This window comes from Dendrobates tinctorius, unplaced genomic scaffold (genome assembly GCF_039654945.1).
Source record: "Dendrobates tinctorius isolate UK_male_01 unplaced genomic scaffold, ASM3965494v1 ptg000003l, whole genome shotgun sequence".
Lineage (NCBI taxonomy): Eukaryota > Metazoa > Chordata > Amphibia > Anura > Dendrobatidae > Dendrobates > Dendrobates tinctorius.
Genome location: NW_027361671.1, coordinates 99910898 through 99927313, shown reverse-complemented (window position 1 = coordinate 99927313; position 16416 = coordinate 99910898). Strand labels below are relative to the sequence as shown.

General features: G+C 44.5%; 1 protein-coding gene across 2 annotated transcripts in view; it reads left to right on the top strand.

Moving 5' to 3' along the window:
* The first annotated feature begins 4858 nt into the window (after nt 1–4858).
* MAPKAPK5 (MAPK activated protein kinase 5) overlaps nt 4859–16416 on the top strand; it is a 94318-nt gene continuing 82760 nt past the window's right edge. The window contains exons 1-3 of one of the 2 annotated variants that reach the window (XM_073564002.1): nt 4859–5457; nt 13251–13324; nt 14611–14686. In XM_073564002.1, the coding sequence (XP_073420103.1) occupies nt 5440–5457; nt 13251–13324; nt 14611–14686 (168 nt within the window). In that variant the 5' untranslated portion in view covers nt 4859–5439. The remainder of the gene's footprint in view (nt 5458–13250; nt 13325–14610; nt 14687–16416) is intronic. The other variant, XM_073563992.1, reaches the window with a different exon arrangement.

The following is a 16416-nucleotide window of genomic DNA, read 5'->3' as shown; positions in this document are numbered from 1 at the left end:
CATGGTGTCCGCTAACGATTGGAGCTAATTTTCCATTCAAAAAGTCAAATGGCACGCCTTCCCTTCCGGGCCCTGCCGTGCGCCCAAACAGTGGTTTATGACCACATATGAGGTATCGGTGTACTCAGGAGAAATTGACCAACAAATTTCAGGATCCATTTTATCCTGTTGCACATGTGAAAATGAAAAACTGAGGCTAAAAGAAAATTTTTATGAAAAAAAAGTACTTTTTTTAATGATCAATTTGTGAAGCACCTGGGGATTCAAAGTGTTCACTATGCATCTAGATAAGTTCCTTGGGTGGAGGTCGTTTCCAAAATGGGGTCACTTGTGGGGGAGCTCCAATGTTTGGGCACACAGGGGCTCTCCAAATGCGACATGGCAACCGCTAAATATTCCAGCATATTTTCCCAAAATTTTTTTCAAAAAGTCAAATGGCGCTCCTTCCCTTCTAAGCCCTGCTATGCACCCAAACAGTGGTTTATGACCACATATGAGGTATTGGTGCACTCAGAAGAAATTGCCCAACAAATTTTAGGATCCATTTTATCCTGTTGCCCATGTGAAAATGAAAAAATTGATGCTAATATTTTTATTAGAAGAGGTGGAAAAAAACACTAGTATGCGACTACAGATCCATGATAAAAATATCTTTATTAAGACAAGGCTACAGTACAGGACAAAGACAGTGTGGAATGATGCATAAAGAACAACCCACGCAGTGTAGACTGCATAACAGACCCACCTTAGGAACTCATCATATTGTATTCCAAATCAGAACGAATATATATATAGGAAATACATCTGTAGGTACCTAAATACCTTCATACGTCATATGAATCCCCATTCGTTATATCCATCCATGTTCAAACCAAACTCAACGGCATGTCACAACATCAGTATGAGCCCATAGATCACTATAACACGAATACCAAATAGGTGCTATACAAGAGAAGGTTTGAGTATATATGGGGTATGGGTTCCTGCATAATCCCATCATACCGAGATAAATACAATATACCTCTGGCCATGGTCCCAGTCAAAATACTACTCTAATCAATTCCCACTCATTCAAAAACCATAGCGATTTGAATCTCACCAAGTAGGTCGGTAGGTGGGAGAGTCCTGGGGGGGTCCGTGCGTCTGCCCCGATGCGCGTTTCGGATGCTCGTCCTTCGTCAGGGGGCGTGATAAACATCGAGACCGTTCTGATTTGGAATACAATATGATGAGTTCCTGAGGTGGGTCTGTTATGCAGTCTACACTGCGTGGGTTGTTCTTTATGCACCATTCCACACTGTCTTTGTCCTGTACTGTATACCTGTCTTAATAAAGATATTCGATTTTTATACTGGATCTGTAGTCGCATACTAGTGGTTTTTTCCACCTCTTCTTATATTGCTTTGGCGATGGATCTGTATTTAGGTCCTATTTAACAAACGGAGACATCCAGGTGTGATATATATTATGCCAGGAGCATGTTCTCTTAGTTTGTTTTTGTTTATGAGTATTTCTCTTGATTTAATATTTTTATTGGAAAAATTAAAATGTCCATTTTTTCCTTCCACGTTGCTTTAGTTCCTGTGAAACACCTGAAGGGTTAATAAACTTCTTGAATGTAGTTTTGAGTAGCTTGAGGGGTGCAGTTTTTAGAATGGTGTCACTTTTGGCTATTTTCTGCCATATAGACCCCTCAAAGTGATTTTAAATGTGAGGTGGTCCCTAAAAAGTGGTTTTGTAAATTTTGTTGTAAAAATGAGAAATCGCTTTTCAACTTTTAACCCTTATAACTTCCTAACAAAAAAAAGTTTCCAAATTAAGCTGATGTAAAGTAGACATGTGGGAAATGTTATTTATTAACTATTTTGTGTCACATAACTCTCTGGTTTAACAGAATAAAAATTCAAAATTTGAAAATTGCGAAATTTTCAAAATTTTCGCCAATTTTCCGCTTTTTTTCCACAAATAAACGCAAAAATTGACCTAAATTTGCCACTAACATTAAGCCCAATATGTCACAAAAAAATAACCTCAGAATTGCTAGGATCCGTTGAAGCGTTCTAGAGTTATTACCTCATAAAGGGACACTGGTCAGAAATGCAAAAAATGGCCAGGTCATTAAGGTCAAAATAGGCTGGGTCATGAAGGGGTTAAAGGCTATTTTTCCAGTTTTATTTTTTATTTTTCTCTTTATATTTTACAGAGTCCGAACTCTAAATGTCAGATTGTTAAGAGACCTGTACAAAACTGACAGTCAGAGAAGCATTGACTTACTACTAAAGAAACAAACACCAAAAACTCTTAAGGCCCAATGCATCAGGGTGTTTATGCTAGATTTCTGATGTAAAACACATTCAAATTTGGAAAACGTTTTTTGCAAGTCAGAATTGTGCAAAAAGTTTATGCAAAAATGTGTTTCAGTCCTTGCAATTATGCCTGAAGATGCCAGTCCTGTGTTGAAATGCGTTGCATGGACTTATCTCCCATGGTTTGCCTATTTTTTCTTTTTATATTTTTGAGTACTTTTTATTAATATTATACTCATTTACAAAAAACTACATCCCACTTTCTAATCCATCTGGGCTTCCTTTACCAGGAACGCCCAAGGCTCTGTATTTTTTTCGTACATTAAGTTTTGGCATGGATGCCAAGACACACCCGTCATCGGCTGCTCACTCACTCAGAGCTATTCCATAAGCTGACCCCCAGTGTTGTGTCTGCTTGCTGCACAACCTCCAAAGGTGAGCCCCTATGCTGTGGGTTGGCACTAGCATGAGGCTATAAACCCATCTTGAAGTTATTGCACTAAGAGTAGCCATGTTTCTCTCTCTGGGCCTTTTATTGTCTAGGAAAGCGGCTGCTGTAAGTAGACTGCATAGGTGGCTGGTAAACTATAGAATTAACAAGTAAATTGCATAAAGTGTACATTGCCATGATTTGCTCGCACTGCGTTTCAGTTTTGATTTCTCATGATATATGACACAGATTTTAAAAATCACTGGAAAAAAATTAGAGAATTGCGTCAAAAAATGCTGCACAATCTCGTAAGTGTTCTTTATGCTTCTGCCCATCAACTTTTCAAAGTTTTTTTTTTAATGTTAATAAGAAGTCCAGGTTTTACGCTTTCCCTAATTAAGATTAAAGTATATAACATGACGTGTAAAGCTGGAGAGCTGCCATTCTCACCAGCTCTGCGATGGACCAGACTGGGGTTGTTACAAGTCTGCCCCCTGCAGCCAGTCTACAATGCTGGGGCAGGTAGAGAACGTTTAATACACCCAGTAGATCGTATAATAATCCTCGGATAACATTTTCTCTAATTAATTTAAAAAAATAAACCAGGAGCAGCTTCTCCTAATAACTCCATTATAGCCGGCTCCTCCTAATCACTCCATTATAGCCAACTCCTCCTAATCACTCCATTATAGCCGGCTCCTACTAATCACTCCATTATAGCCGGCTCCTCCTAATCACTCCATTATAGCCAACTCCTCCTAATCACTCCATTATAGCCGGCTCCTACTAATCACTCCATTATAGCCGGCTCCTCCTAATCACTCCATTATAGCCAACTCCTCCTAATCACTCCATTATAGCCGACTCCTCCTAATCACTCCATTATAGTCGGCTCCTTCTAATCACTCCATTATAGCCGATTCCTCCTAGTCACTCCATTATAGCTGACTCATCCTAATCACTCCGTTACAGCCGGCTGCTCCAAATTACACCATTACAGCCGGCTGCTCCTAATCACTCCATTATAGCCGGCTCCTCCTAATCACTCCCATTATAGTCAGCTCCTCCTAATCACTCCATTATAGCCAGTTCATCTAAACTACTCCATTATAGCCCGCTGCTCCTAATCACTCCATTATAGCCGGCTGCTCCTAATCACTATTATAGCCAGCTCATCCTAACCACTCCATTATAGCTGGTTACTCCTAATCACTCCATTATAGCCGGCTGCTCCTAATCACTCCATTATAGCCAGTTCATCTAAACCACTCCATTATAGCCCGCTGCTCCTAATCACTCCATTATAGCCGGCTTCTCCTAATCACTATTATAGCCAGCTCATCCTAACCACTCCATTATAGCCGGCTGCTCCTAATCACTCCATTATAGCCGGCTGCTCCTAATCACTCCATTATAGCCGGCTGCTCCTAATCACTCCATTATAGCCGGCTCCTCCTAATCACTCCATTATAGCCGGCTGCTCCTAATCACTCCATTATAGCCAGCTGCTCCTAATCACTCCATTATAGCCGGCTGCTCCTAATCACTCCATTATAGCCGACTGCTCCTAATCACTCCATTATAGCCGGCTCCTCCTAATCACTCCACTATAACCGACTCTTCCTAATCACTCCATTATAGCCGGCTCCTCCTTATCACTCCATTATAGCCGGCTCTTACTAATCACTCCATTATAGCCGACTCCTCCTAATCACTCCATTATAGCCGGCCCATCCTAATCACTTCATTATAGCCGGCTCCTCCTAATCACTCCATTATTGCCAGTTCGTCCTAATCACTTCATTATAGCCGGCCCATCCTAATTACTCCATTATAGCCGGCTCCTCCTAATTACTCCATTATAGCCGGCTCCTCCTAATCACTCCATTATAGCAGGCTCCTCCTAATCACTCCATTATAGCAGGCTGCTCCTAATCACTCCATTATTGCCAGTTCGTCCTAATCACTTCATTATAGCCGGCCCATCCTAATTACTCCATTATAGCCGGCTGCTCCTAATTACTCCATTATAGCAGGCTGCTCCTAATCACTCCATTATAGCAGGCTCCTCCTAATCACTCCATTATAGCCGGCTGCTCCTAATCACTCCATTACAGCCGGCTCAGTAGTGAGAATGCCGGCTCCAGTGCGAGGACCTCCTTCCAACACCTCCATTGTAGTCTGATCCCTCTCAGAGCCGGCACTGCCTCCTCCTGCACATTGTCGCTCAACACTAGGCGCCGCCGGATGAGAAGGCCCCCTATCCGGAGATTATCCTCCACTCTGCGCTGTGGGGCCTTGCTGGCTGTGGCGCGTACTGTGGTGTCCAGGCATATGCCTGTTTATTTTCCCAACACCTGGTCACCTTACACACAGCATTTCCCCACTCTTAGGGTGCGTTCATTTTCTTGGACTATTCCGGTTACATATAATTGTGTAATCTGGATGGAGCTGTGTCGCTGTGGACAGTACACGGAGCCGGCATTGCCGAGGTCACCCCGGAGGGAGGTCTTGTAGTTTATTGTGGGAGGCCTCTTCACAGCCCTGGTACAGCTCCGGTCCCTCCGCTTCCAGTCTTTTGCCCTCCCCTTGGTGGCATTGTATGGAGGCTCAGACCGGTGGCTTCATGAATCGTCACCAGCTCTGACCCGCTGCGATTGCGCCATTTACAGCTGTCGCTGAGGGAAGCCTCACGGGAACGCCATGGACAGGACAATAAAGGTAGGAAGATAGGACTGCGCGGCCGGTGACTGCTACCGCACAGCTCCGGCACCACATACTGCGTGTACCTGACGAGAGGTGTGGGCGGCCATGAGCCCGGCTCCTGTGCTGATGTCAGGATGGAGTCACGCTGAGTAATGCGTGACTGCTGGCTGTGTCACCGGAGGGAATGGGCTGATATGTAGGAAGGATCTTATGTGAGGAGATGACTGACCACCTGGGATGAATGATGAATGGATGTCAGGATGGGTGCAAAAGAGCAGTGTGGCGCGCGGGGTCGGCCCGTGCAGGGGGGCCGTTGTGGCGCGCGGGGTCGGCCCGTGCAAGGGGGCCGTTGTGGCGCGCGGGGTCGGCCCGTGCAAGGGGGCCGTTGTGGCGCGCGGGGTCGGCCCGTGCAAGGGGGCCGTTGTGGCGCGCGGGGTCGGCCCGTGCAAGGGGGCCGTTGTGGCGCGCGGGGTCGGCCCGTGCAAGGGGGCCGTTGTGGCGCGCGGGGTCGGCCCGTGCAAGGGGGCCGTTGTGGCGCGCGGGGTCGGCCCGTGCAAGGGGGCCGTTGTGGCGCGCGGGGTCGGCCCGTGCAAGGGGGCCGTTGTGGCGCGCGGGGTCGGCCCGTGCAAGGGGGCCGTTGTGGCGCGCGGGGTCGGCCCGTGCAAGGGGGCCGTTGTGGCGCGCGGGGTCGGCCCGTGCAAGGGGGCCGTTGTGGCGCGCGGGGTCGGCCCGTGCAAGGGGGCCGTTGTGGCGCGCGGGGTCGGCCCGTGCAAGGGGGCCGTTGTGGCGCGCGGGGTCGGCCCGTGCAGGGGGGCCGTTGTGGCGCGCGGGGTCGGCCCGTGCAGGGGGGCCGTTGTGGCGCGCGGGGTCGGCCCGTGCAGGGGGGCCGGTGTGGCCGGAGGTTTTGATGCAGCGAAGTGGAACCATTTGGATGGCATGTGGAAAAGCAAGGATTAGTAGAGTTACATAGGCAGGATGGCACACGGCTCCCCTGACGAAAGAGATTTATTTCCGAAACGCGCGTCAGGGCGCGTTTAAATACACTCCACACAGTGCAAATAGGCTTACAGGTATTTTATACATTGCACTTTGTACATTGTGGTTATGTTGCACATTTTCTAGTGGGATTTCACGTTTGCACAGTTGCACTTTGAGCATATATTGCTTTTATATATTTGGTAATGCTTTTTGTGTCACTTGATCATTTACCTGGTTTATTAATTAAGCCTTATGTTATGGACTGGTTTTTCCTTATTCCATACATATATTGCTAATGTGGCTCTGTATTTTTCTTTCTTTTTATTATGCACTTATATGCTGTGCCAATATTTTAATAAAGGCATTTTTTTAATATAATTAACCATTGTGTTCCTGAACCATTTATTATTACTATATATATTCCTTTTAAATTTTATATAATTTTATATATTTGTGTATATAAACATATATATTTTAGAATTTTTTTGGATTAATTTTTTACCCTGCGGGATTTTATTTCCATCCATCTTTGAGTCATTTTATTTTTGCACCTAGGAATAGTAGAGATGAGTAGGCAGGCAAGTAACCGGATGCAGTAGTGTTGAGTGTGGGGATAGCACTCTGATTCAGTACAAACATGTAGATAATCGGGTATTTCGTAGTAGCAAAGCTGGATGCGTGTGTAAGCAGGTGGGTTGCAGTGACGGACAGGAGGCAGAGCAAGGGTTAACAATTTTACTTAACAAGGGAACACTCCACACAGGGAGGCAAGTAGTTAACTTAGTAACATAGTTAGCTAGGCTGAAAAAAGACATTTGTCCATCCAGATCAGCCTATATTCCGTCAGAATAAATCCCCAGATCTATGTCCTTCTAAAGAACCTAATAACTGTAAGATACAATATTGTTATGCTCCAGGAAGACATCCGGGCCTCTCTTGAAGCCATCGACTGAATTCACCATCACTACCTCCTCAGGCAAGAAATTCAAGATTCTCACTGCCCTAACAGTTAAGAATCTTTTTCTATGTTGGTGGCTGGAAAAACCTCTCCTCCACACGCAGAGAATGCCCCCTTGTGAATGTCACATTCCTTGGTATAGACAGATCCTCAGAGAGATATTTGTATTGTCCCCTTATATACTTATACATGGTTATTATATTGCCCCTCAGTCGTCTTTTTTCTAGACTAAATAATCCTAATTTTGCTAATCTCTCTGAGTATTGTAGTTCCCCCATCCCCTTTACTAATTTTGTAGCCTTCCTCGCTCTAGTTCCATTATATCCTTCCTGAGCACCGGTTAAAGGGAGGACAAAAACAGTTCAGATACAAAAAGATGTGCAGAGTCAATGAAAGCAAGGGAAAAGATAAAAGAAACAAAAAGCCTCACATGTCCTATATTATGATTCAGTCTGTCTTGCAATGTAGTGGGTCTCCAGCCAATAGTTGTGACTTGCGGCTTATCAAAGGTTAAGAAATTTTGTTGAGTCCCAAAAATAGATAAAATCCTCAATTTATTTCAAATAATTTAAAAGATCATACAGGTTGGGGATACAACTCAACGTGTTTCTGGCAAAAAGCATTTCTCAGTGAATAAGGGCTTTTGCCAGAAACGCAATGTTGGCAATGACACCAACAACAACTGGCACGGGGTTGTTCCAGTGGGGTCCTGTAGGCAACGATGGTCCGTCTTCTGCCGGCAGCGGTTGGTGACCGGTACCTTTCTCTGAGTCCCTAGTCCATATATTGCAGTGGCTGACAAGGGTGCGGGCCACAGTACTGTACGAGGTCCAACGTGGCTCAGCAAATATACACTGGCAGAATAAGGGCTCAAGTGTCTGTCCCATACCCAGTTCTCTCTTTGCGGCACATGTGCTGCACTCACAGTCACGAAGCACATGGCACTTCGCTCTCCGCCAGCTACTGTGCGTGCTGCACTTTTCTCTCTGTGCTGCATGCTGCCTGTTTCTGCCAAGACTGAAACGCCGACAACAGCTGGCGCGATGTTTATCTAACGAGATCCTGCAGACCACTGTCCGACGAAGAGGGCGCAGCGAACAGTCCTGAACTCTGTGCTGGCTCTTAGGCTGGTGTGCGACGCTTAGCTGAACAGGGCACCCGGCTCTTTCCTTATTACTGCGGTGGGCTCTGGTAGCGTCCCGGCATCGGATTGGCCGCGTGTCGTTGCGGCCCGGCTGCACACCCTTCGGAGCCCGCTGCACATGCACTTTGCCTCTGTCACCACCGGCGGGAAATTGCCCGACGCTGCGTGCGCTTTTACTTATAACCGCGCCCCCAGCCTCTGGGTCAGAGCCCCGGTCCGGTCCTTTTTGCCTTCCCCCGGGAAACAAAGGACGCAGCTTCAACAGTTCCGGACCTGGCTCCGCATAGGTACCCGCAGCCTGGTCGTCCTCCTTACACGTGCATAGCACTGAAGGAATGCCAAGCTGAGAAGACAATCTGATGCATTGTTGTGGCAGAGCTGGATGTGTGGAAATCTCAGGAAAAACAAGTGGTAGCAACTTTCTACCTGAATACTCAGGCGGTGTGCAGTTGTGTGAATCATCTTTAAAAGGCCTTAGATGATGATATCAGGTGTGTGCGCTGGGCTGCCATAGCAACCAATGTGCGCTGGCACAAAGGAGGTTAGCCACCGGGGAAAGGTGAATTGGAGCCTGGCATTGCATCTCGGACAAGTGAATAACACCCAAGAGGCTGAAGTGAGTTGATGATTGAGTAAACCGTGCACGCCTGGCAGGCAGTGTGGATTTTTATGACATAACATGTACACACTAGCAGGCAGTGTTTGTAAAATGTTCACACCTGGTTGGCATTGTTGTAAAATGTACATGCCTGGCATGCAACAAGGGGGAGGTAGTATTGAAAGAACATGTGATTTCCTTTGTGGTTTGGTGACGACATAAATGCACACCGTGAACACCTGGCGGACATTGGAAGAGGTTGTGCAGCATTATCAGATGCAATGCAGAGTTGGGTGCTTAGCCAGACATACAGAATAGACACCCGTCAGGTCATGGTTGGCGGGGAGGGCAGAGAAGACTGAACATCTGGTGGACAGGAGCTGCACAGACTGGATGCTTGGCTTTTGGAGAGGTAGAAACCAGTAAGGGATTAACATGTACCCAAAAGGATGCTGAATGGCAGCTTCGTGAAGTGGCGCTACTGCAAAAAGAACAAATGGTAAAAGATGGAGGCAGTGACAGTCAACAGCTGGGGAGAAGTACTAATTAAGTCCCATTGATTGTAGCTGCCATAAAGCGCATCCATCCTGCTGCAATGCTACAGACAAATCCGGATGGAAGCAAATGTCTCCAGTGTGGCCAACCCTAGAGATTTTCCTGGACCTTGAAAATGCTGGTATTCCTCATAAAGAAACAATTGTGCAGCATATTTTTCTTAGATTTTCTCATTAATATTTAAGTACAATCACAAGGGTGTAATTTTTATGAAATTATGACTTGATGTAATTTGACACGTGTTTTCATTCAGGGGAGATGAACACCTAATTCTAAAACCTCCTACAGACCAGATGTTTTTATTTTTTTTAATTTTTTTTATTATTATATGCTGACAAATACTAAGGTGTAATTTTTCCATAACTGATTCTGCATTGTACTGTTCTGCTATTAAAAATGTATGAAAAATATTAGTTTCATGCATATGAGCTGTAGTAGATCTGACGCCTCTGCCACTCCAGCTCTATTCCCTGCCCAGCGCCTCCTGCTTGACTGATGACTCTGTTTCCCGGCAGCATAGAGGCTGTTAGTCCTTTATGCTGATTTCTCAGTAATGGAGGAACAGACTGGCCATGTAAATGTATTGCTGGGGTTGTCTTTGAAAGGGCTACTTGCACATAAATAGTTTGGGGCGTGAAAGCCTGCTGACAGATTCCCTTTAAAGGGAAGATATACATAGAAATGACCTATTGTTTAACTTGGGTATTTTATGATTTGTTTTCTTAATTTTTGGTAGTGTTTCTATTTTTTTTCCCCATGTTTGTATAAGCATAAAAAAATTCAAGAAAATCTTTGTTTCGCCACTGGGTTTTTTTTAGGCTCCTGCTTCCTGTTTTAGGAAACAACACATGTACATAGCCACAATGACCAGACTCTGACCCTCTTTTGTATTGAAGTATCAATGAGTGTGTACAAAGGTCATTGTAAAGGGAGGGAACAGGGTCAGCTGTGTCATCACTTATTGTGACTGGTGGATCCTGAGTTATCAGCTCTGTGCAGAGGGGTCTCCTGTCATTGTTATCCTGCCTTTGATCTTTTAATAAAGATCAATTGTGTGTAAAAAAAAAAAAAAAAGATGCAATATGCAATTTTTGAGCTTTCAGATTTTTCTCCTTCCAAAAACCAACACTTTTTTTTCTTATTGTTTTGTCGACATAGCTGCGTAAGGGCTTGGTTTTTAGCTGGATGTTAGTTTTACCATATAATGTGATGTAATAGTTTGTTGGTTCCCTTGTGGGATTTGATCCTGCTATTGACCCATTGCTTATACTGTAAGCTCCAATACCACGATATTGCAGTATATACTCTTTTGAAGCTCGGCATAGAGGTGAGCGTCAGAGAAGGACCAAGATGTCAGCAATGGGGGACCTTTCACTAAGCCCTGGCTGTCATTGTAATTAGAGATGAGCAGATCTTTGTCTGACCCCAGTCCATGGTCCATGTCACTGTTCTCTGGCCGTGGGCTGGAGCTGTGCAAATTTCCTTACCCTCCGGGATTCCAGGCGCTGCTTATGATTAGCCAGACTAGATGTTTACTAGCACAGCTAATCATAAGCCGAGCCTGGGATGCCGGAGAGTAAGGAAATCCACAGAGCTCCAGCCCACAGCCAGAGAACACTGACATGGACCATGGACTGGAGTCACGCAAAGTGATCTGCTCATCTCTGATATGCGATAAGGGATTCAATATACCATACCACAAAAGCCTGATCATTCATCATTTTCTGATGAAAGCTTCACTTTAAGGTCTGTTTCATTCACATTGTCAGTATTTTTTACATTCTCATTCTTCTATGGTAGGAAATGATGGCATATGCTTGAGGAGTGCCATCACCTTCAGATCAGTGGACATCTGGTTTTTGAAGCTACCAACCACTCCTTAGAAGAAAGTGTGGTACTAGCTGACGGAGATGTTTACCATTTAAAAACAGGGGGTTTTTTTTCTTCTATTTTTTTGGATAGGGGGTGAGTGCTTTCTAACAGTTAGGAAAGTTTTTTATTCTCATTTCCAACAATTGCTTCAAGTGTCACAGTTTGATCACTCACAGCGGTGTCATTGGCGGTGCAGGGAGCTGAAGCATCGGCCCAGTCACACAATTGTACTATATTGCAGCTCCCTGTAAAGCCCGTGGCCGGCAGATTTGCTGGCAGTGTGGCAATGTGGTCTCTGTTCCTTCATTCTCAGGATTAGCAGGGGTCCCAATGGTCAGCCCATTGCCAATCATGGTGTTTTGGGAGAATACATCGCAACAGTAAATAGTAGTAAGACTCCTTTAATTTGGGAACATGTTCTGCTATTAATTAGACTGCAGTTCAGTCCCATTATACTGTCCTTTAGAGAACTATCAAAAAAAAAAACACAAAAATTGAGCTTGGTTTGAGTTGGTACACATGGCCAAAAAGTGTCATGATCCAGGATGGGGTTTCCCTTTGGCCCGTCCTGATCAGACTGGGGGTTAATTGTTTCTGCCTCTCTCTGGCAGAGGGCGGCTATTTAATGCTCACTGGACCTAGGTCCGGTGTCAGTTATACGCCTGCCCTCGGCTGAGTTAGTTGACCTTGTGCGTACGTGTGCCTTGTGCCTGATATCTTGCTTCTTGTTTGGTTTTGATCCGGTTCTGTCCCTGTTACGAGTTCTGCCTGTCCCTCTTGTACTGCGCTACCTCTCGTGTATGACTCTCTGCTTGTGACCCGACTTCTCTCTGCTTGTCCCCTTGGTACTGCGTCGCCCTCTTGTGTATGACCTTTGGCTTTGTCTGACCACCCGTCTGTTTGTCCCTCCTGTGCCTCGTTTGCCAGTACTGTGTATGACCTCCGTTTGCCTGACTCTGAGTTGTTGTATGGTGTCCTGCCATCTCTGAAAGCAGGACACTAAGCCCCACCCCTTGCAGTCACATGACCCTAGGTCCTGTGCCAGCTTGCTAACTTCAGTGTCCTCAGGTCCTGTGCCTCTTTACTTTCCGGCGCTGACAGGATCCTGACACCGATAGTTTGAAGCACGCATTGTCACCTCTGCTGCCCGCTCCACAAGTATCTTTTAGCACTGTTTCTGTACTCAGGACACGCGCACTGGCTCAGTGAGCAAGTGTAGTGCGGTGTTCCTGACAAAAAGCATACAAAACCTACAAAAGACAAAATGAAAAAAAAACCCTGCTATAATTAAATAAGTAAAAAAGCAAAAGTGCATTTAAATCATACAGAGTTCTTAGTAATACTGTATTTGATCAAACATAGCATAAAAGCCGTCCCACCATCGACAAGGTGACTCTGTGGTCGGCGCGGTCCTACACTGTCTAGTATTAATAACCTTATCATGTGTCAAAGTTGACGTCTGTGTGAATTAGGGCAGACAAGGACCAGGTCCCAACCACCGGACACCAGTCAGGGGAAGCCTTTAAATACAATTTCCAGCTCAGGAGAGGGAGGCCACACCCCAGCTTGCACAGAACTATGGTGGTTTTTCTTTTTTCTATGTCATGACTGTGCTGGGGGATTTTATATATAGTAGTGTCGAGGTCTTAGGAGTATTTGTATGCATTTCTTAACCCTATGTATTGTTATTTGTGTCCATACAGGAGACGTCCATTCTTGAAGAATTTAATATCAATTGGACCCAGAAGCTTGGCGCAGGAATCAGTGGTCCCGTAAGGTACAACATTGGGGAAGGTTTCTCAAGCTAAGTGTGTCTTTAATGACTTGCACATATTTTTAACGTGCGTTTTAGACATTTCTGCTCCATTCTGAAAAGGGGCATAGTTTAGCAGAAAAACAAGTGACACGTGTACCAAAATTGTGGCACAGGTTTCTGGCACAAAACAAGCCAATACGGCCTTCTTTGTGCCAGGTGGTATAAAATCTTTCAGAGGAGCATATTATACGGACCTGTTCTGTCCATGTCCAAAGTTTCAACATTTTTGCTTTGCTCCTCATTGCGCAAAAAATGTAAATTTTGATATATCGGGGGCAATTGTCTTCCCTTGTACTAAGAGTTTAACAGTATTCATATGCCCTTTTTCTTAAAAAAAAAAAAAAAATAATAATTCACAAATGTAGACTTCGGGACCCAATAACACCAATTTACTCCAATTTTCTTCAATAGAAGACAAAGGACTGATAGCCAGTATCTTGGTGATGCATAGACTGTAACCAGCCACCGCTGTATTTTGGGCATAGTGACCGCGGCCGCCTAGATGAAATCTTCTTGGTATACAGTATATACAGTACATCACTTATTTGGTTCCCTTTAATGACGGCTCAGTCATTTTGTTTCTGGAGCATTTTTGACATAAAGGTTGTGACATTGTATAACAGTACTAAGCAGCCGTCGCTGTGTGTTTTGATAAACATCTGTAACCCTACATAATATTGCATATGTCTTAGTGTTCGGTTACACAAGCTCTCATAGAGTAATGTGGCCTTCATCTATTTATACCAGGGGAGAGAATCGCTTCCTTTTTGGGGCCTGTCCTGCCATCTAGTACTAATGTGGATTCTGCCCATACAACAATAACCTTCCTGATTCATAGCGGCCATGCCATCAGCGCACGCTACTCCAGCCATTGTTCTACTGCTTGTACACCGCGTGTTCCTTGCATTACCTCGTATGCTGTCAAACTATTAACCAGTTTAGGACCAGGCCATTTTCCGCCCTTCTTGAGCAGGCACATTGTCAGATTTTTTTTTCTTGCACTTTTAATGGCTCTAAAATATATTAATTTTTGTCACGCCTCAGTGTAAAGTAAAATGCCTACCACATGGACATCTAGAGTCTATGGGCAGATCAGAAGTTCAGATTATATTGTGCATTATAGACAGCATATATTGAAACAATAAAAATCCCAGAATTGAAGACTGTACATTGTTCCGGCTCTGTGTTTTGTTTTTTTTTTCCAGATTGAAGCATAACCTACAACTTTGTTCCCCTTTTTTTTGCAGAGTATGTGTGAAAAAATCAACACAAGAACGTTTTGCACTGAAAATTCTCATTGATCGCCCAAAAGCCAGAAATGAGGTGAGTTTTTACAGTCAGACTTTGCCCAATACAGAAAAATGAAAAAGAGCAGCATCCAATCCAGGTGAAAGAATATGCAGAAGTTTATTTTGCCATGAAAGTATACAACGTTTCAACCATCAGATGGTCTTTTTCAAGCATAAAAAACGGCAAATATGGCGGTCTTAAATAGGCCAAAGTGGCCAATCACCATCAAGTAACCACCCATTATACAATAAACAGCAGTGATATATGTAAAAAGCATACAAAACAAACAACAATACAATGTGAACATAATCATTAAAACCTATTACAGAAATGGTGCAGTCATATCAGCACATAGTGAAAATAAAAATCAAACGTCAGCGTCCCCACGTATCCTAGCAACCCTCTATCAATAAAACATAATCATACAACCAGCATCACAGGTCAAACAAATTAGCCAATCACCATGTCCCCTTTACATCGGCGCCAAACCCGGCAGCCTATCAGAACTTCCTACACATTCCAAGAAGTCCTAGATCTGCCATTCAGCGTTCCACAACCCCCCACTACAGTTACCATAAAGCGCCAGTCTGTTGTTGCAAAGGAAATGACAACACAAGAACCAAATCTCGCGGTATAATGTCGCACACATCTCGCGCTAGCACACAGCGCGGTCAGCCTACCTGTAGCCATAGAAGCCCATAGTAAACAAGGAGCGGTCACATGACCGGTCACAGGACCCAAATCTCACGGTACAACATCGGGTATGCGCAATAGCGCACAGCGTGGTCAGCCTACCTGTAACCATAGAAACCCATAATGGCCAAGCAACGGTCACATGACCAGTCACATGACCGCACTTACACTTATGGGATTGGATTTATCTTTGTTTATTTTCACTGTGCTGATATGACTTCCATTTCTGTAATAGGTTTTAATGATTATGTTCACATTGTATTGTTTGTTTTGTATGCTTTTTACATATATCACTGCTGTTTATTGTATAATGGGCGGTTACTTGATGGTGATTGGCCACTTTGGCCTATTTAAGACCGCCATATTTGCTGTTTTTTATGCTTGAAAAAGACCATCTGGTGGTCGAAACATTCTATACTTTCATGGCAAAATAAACTTCTGCATATTCTTTCACCCTGATTGGATGCTGCTCTTTTTCATTTTTCTGGGATTCCTGATGTCCAACTGGGTCTTTGGACTTTGAGCGTGCATCTCCTTGATCCTGGAAGTGCTGTTAGCCATCCCTTTGTATGTTTGCACTGAAGGTGATTATTGATCATAACCTTACGTAATTTTATTGATCCAGAGTCAGGTTATATTGTGGGTGTGAGCTTTTGTTTTTCATCAACCTTAACTCTTTCTTACATATGGGTGTAATTACATTCTGTGTTGGGGTCCGAATATGTGGAGGGAGCTGAGCTCTGTAGATGTCGGCTATGTTACATCTTTGATTTGTGTCTAACAGCAGTGAGCAGAGCTGAGCTCCAATTGCTGCTATTAACCATGTAGATTCTGCTGTTGCTCATTGACTGCATCCTTCAAATGATTTCATCGCCGGCGCATGCAGGCTTACTGGTTCCCATCGCCCCCGAGCAATTCAATCGCAGAGCATGGATGGGTTACTATGGCAGCTGGGGGCCATCTTGGTACACCCGTAAAGTTCAGTCACTATATACTGCAATACTACAGTGTATGTAGTATAAGCAATAAGATGTGAAAACACATGAAGAAAAGAAAGTATATGCACACAA